General features: G+C 40.8%; 1 protein-coding gene across 6 annotated transcripts in view; it reads right to left on the bottom strand.

Annotated features, from left to right (window-relative positions):
• Positions 1–130: 130 nt before the first annotated feature.
• The window catches only part of EXD1 (exonuclease 3'-5' domain containing 1), a 46,904-nt gene continuing 43,971 nt past the window's right edge, over positions 131–3,063 (bottom strand). For all 6 annotated transcript variants that reach the window (XM_017895444.1, XM_017895445.1, XM_017895446.1 and 3 more), the window contains one exon: positions 131–1,992. In XM_017895444.1, coding sequence (XP_017750933.1) covers positions 1,330–1,992 — 663 coding nt within the window. In that variant the 3' untranslated portion in view covers positions 131–1,329. The remainder of the gene's footprint in view (positions 1,993–3,063) is intronic.

Raw genomic sequence — 3,063 nt, 5'->3', positions numbered from 1 at the left:
CGTCTCAAAAAAAAAAAAAAAAAAAAAAAGAATAAGAGTTGAATCACAGATTTATAAACTGGACTCTGGACCTAGAAATCCAGACATTTCTTTCCACCCTGACCCAATTAAGAAAAGTGAGAGATTGTTCTTTTTAAGTAGAATACGCCAAAACAGGTTTATTGGTTATTTTACACAAAAGAATGTGAGCAATTTGCAAGCATTCAATACTTTAAAAGGCTCAATACAAGCTGCCTTCCTTTCACCCTAAGAAAGTATACTAACTCCAGGCAAATAGAATGGAGTCAGACTTCAAGTTTATACAACAGTCAGACTAAAAAGAAACCCAGGGTTCCTGCTTTGTTAGGAAAATGGACAAAACCAGCTAAAAGTAAAGGAAATAAAAACAAATTAAAATAAAGATAATGGCTGGGCACGGTGATTCATACCTGTCATCCCAGCACTTTGGAAGGCCAAGGTGGGTGGACCACGAGGTCAGTCAGGAGTTGGAGACCAGCCTGGCCAACATGGTAAAACCCTGTCTCTACTAAAAATACAAAAATTAACCGGGCGTGGTGGCGGGCACCTGTAATCCTAGCTACTCGGGGGCCTGAGGCAGGAGAATCACTTGAACCCAGGAGGCGGAGGTTGCAGTGAGCAGAGATCATACCACTGCACTCCAGCCTGGGCGACAGAGCGAGACGCCATCAAAAAATAAATAAATAAATAAAACAAAAATTAAATTATTGATTCATATAATATTAACTATTTGCCTAAGAGACAGACAAAACATACAACATTCAAACATAAAGTTAATAATATATTTTAAAAAGGAAAAAAGTGGCTACTCCAGGCACACTGCCTATGATGTAGCCCTGCTTCACAAGGAGCGGTAAAATAAATAAATAAAAAAGAAAAAAGTACTGGTAAAATTATCAGGTACCAATTTTTAAAATGGATCATTAATAGTTTTACCAGCTCCCTTCAAAGGAATCTGAAAGTCAAGAAGCAAAACAAAATTTGAAAATGATGGAGTCTTCCTGACACTAAGCCCAAGATTTTTCCTTTCTTCAAATCCTCTAAACCCAAATTATGAGAAATAACGCACTCTGGTCACTGAGAACATTTCTACACAGTGACATAATCAGAAATTATACTTCTTCCATCATTTAACTTATTCATTCTCATTCTCTGCATACCAGCAACACAGGAGTAAGCAAGAGGATATAATTTTCCCCTGTGACTGAAGCATTACTAAATTTACAACATGAGGAACGTGGGCACTGTGGAAGGCCCTGATGGCAAAGGAAATAAGCCACCTGCATGGCCTTAAGAACAAACTGCACATCTCTAAGGCAGAGTTAGAAAAGGATTTATCCAGGAATCAATCTTCTCCAAGCCTGGACAAGGAGGGAGTGTGGAAAGCACAGCATCTCTTATAGGATAAAAGGTGTCACTTGGAGACACTCTGGTTTCCTGAGGAAAGGAAGATATTGAAACAGCCTGTTTTGTGCATTTTAAATCTTCCTTGTTTTCCACCATCAATAACTGTTCTATCTCCTCTTTCAAAGATAAACTTGCCTGCAACTCATGTTTGGGTGTCATAAAGTGTTCTTTCTGAGTTATTCTCTGGTCCTCTGACCCCTTTGACTCAGAGCAAATGAGTTTGTTACTGGAATCCTCACTGGTTTCCCCTTCCTCTATGGGAGGCAGATGCTGAGGCTTTGTAGCTTGTTTATTCAAAGATTCTTCTTTCAGTAAATTCACATCCCCATGAAAGTCTTGAGATGTAAAACTTGGAGCTTTATCTATCCTAAAATTTTTACCAAATAAGAAGCCTTTGACTTTCTCCTCTTTCCCTGCTGTCTCTATCACTAATTTCTTTGGCTGTAGCACTGTCCTTATTAGGAGTCCCTGTGCATTCACCCTGTATTCTCTTGCAGCTTTCTCCCTGCGCTGCTTCTGGAAGTCCTTGAGTTGAAGCAGTTCCTCTGGCAGCTCCATACATGTACGCTAAGAAGAGAAAGCAAACACAAGTTTATTATAACTAAACTTCTGAATTTGGTACTTAAAATCACTTCTTTTTTTTTTTTTTTTTTGAGACAGAGTGTCACTCTGTCACCAGGCTGGAGTGCAGTGGGGTGATCTCAGCTCACGGCCACCTCTGATTCCCTGGTTCAAGCAATTCTCCTGCCTCAGCTTCTCAAGCAGCTAGGATTAGAGGCATGCACCACCCTGCCCAGGTCATTTTTTTTTTTTTTTTGAGACGGAGTCTCCCTCTGTTGCCCAGGCTGAAGTGCACTGGTGAGATCTGGGCTCACTGCAAGATACGCCTCCTGGGTTCAGGCCATTCTCCTGCCTCAGCCTTCCAAGTAGCTGGGACTATAGGCGCCTGCCACCACGCCCAGCTAATTTTTTTTTTTTTTTTTTTTTAGTAGAGACAGGGTTTCACTGCATTAGCCAGGATGGTCTCGATCTCCTGACCTCGTGATCCACCTGGCCTCCCAAAGTGCTGGGATTACAGGCGTGAGCCGCCGCACCCAGCCATGCCCAGGTAAATTTTGTATTTTAGTAGAGATGGGGTTTCACCATGTTAGCCAGGATGGTCTCCATTTCCTGACCTCATGATCAGCCGGCCTGCCTTGGCCTCCCAAAATGCTGGGATTACAGTCGCGAGCCGCCGTGCCTGGCCTGAAATCACTTCTGTTGTACCAAATGGTAATTGGTAAATGAGAGTCTATTCAAATGTGTTCATATAGCACCCTCTGGTGTCTTCAATTATAGTAGTATCATTTTTCCAGTAATTTCAATATTTTGTAAAGGGAATGAATCCATAGGGCTGTGTGTCTGTTTGTGTGTGCATGCATGTAAAAAGATTATACAGAAAAAGTTAGTCTCCCTTCCAACCTGGCCTCAGCTGTCTTAGCAGGTACATCTTCTTAGAGCAGTTTCTTGTGTTATCTCCCAAAGATAGTCTACCTGATCATATACATATTTTTTTTCATTGGATTACATTTTTATTTTCCTACAAATTTTTATTTTGTTAACTCTTTCAGGTTTTGGGGAGTTTTTTTTTTTTTTTTT

Source organism: Rhinopithecus bieti, unplaced genomic scaffold (genome assembly GCF_001698545.2).
Source record: "Rhinopithecus bieti isolate Rb0 unplaced genomic scaffold, ASM169854v2 scaffold_26426, whole genome shotgun sequence".
Taxonomy (NCBI): Eukaryota; Metazoa; Chordata; class Mammalia; order Primates; family Cercopithecidae; genus Rhinopithecus; species Rhinopithecus bieti.
The sequence above is the reverse complement of the archived record's forward strand: the minus strand, read 5'-3'. Positions and strand labels throughout refer to the sequence as shown.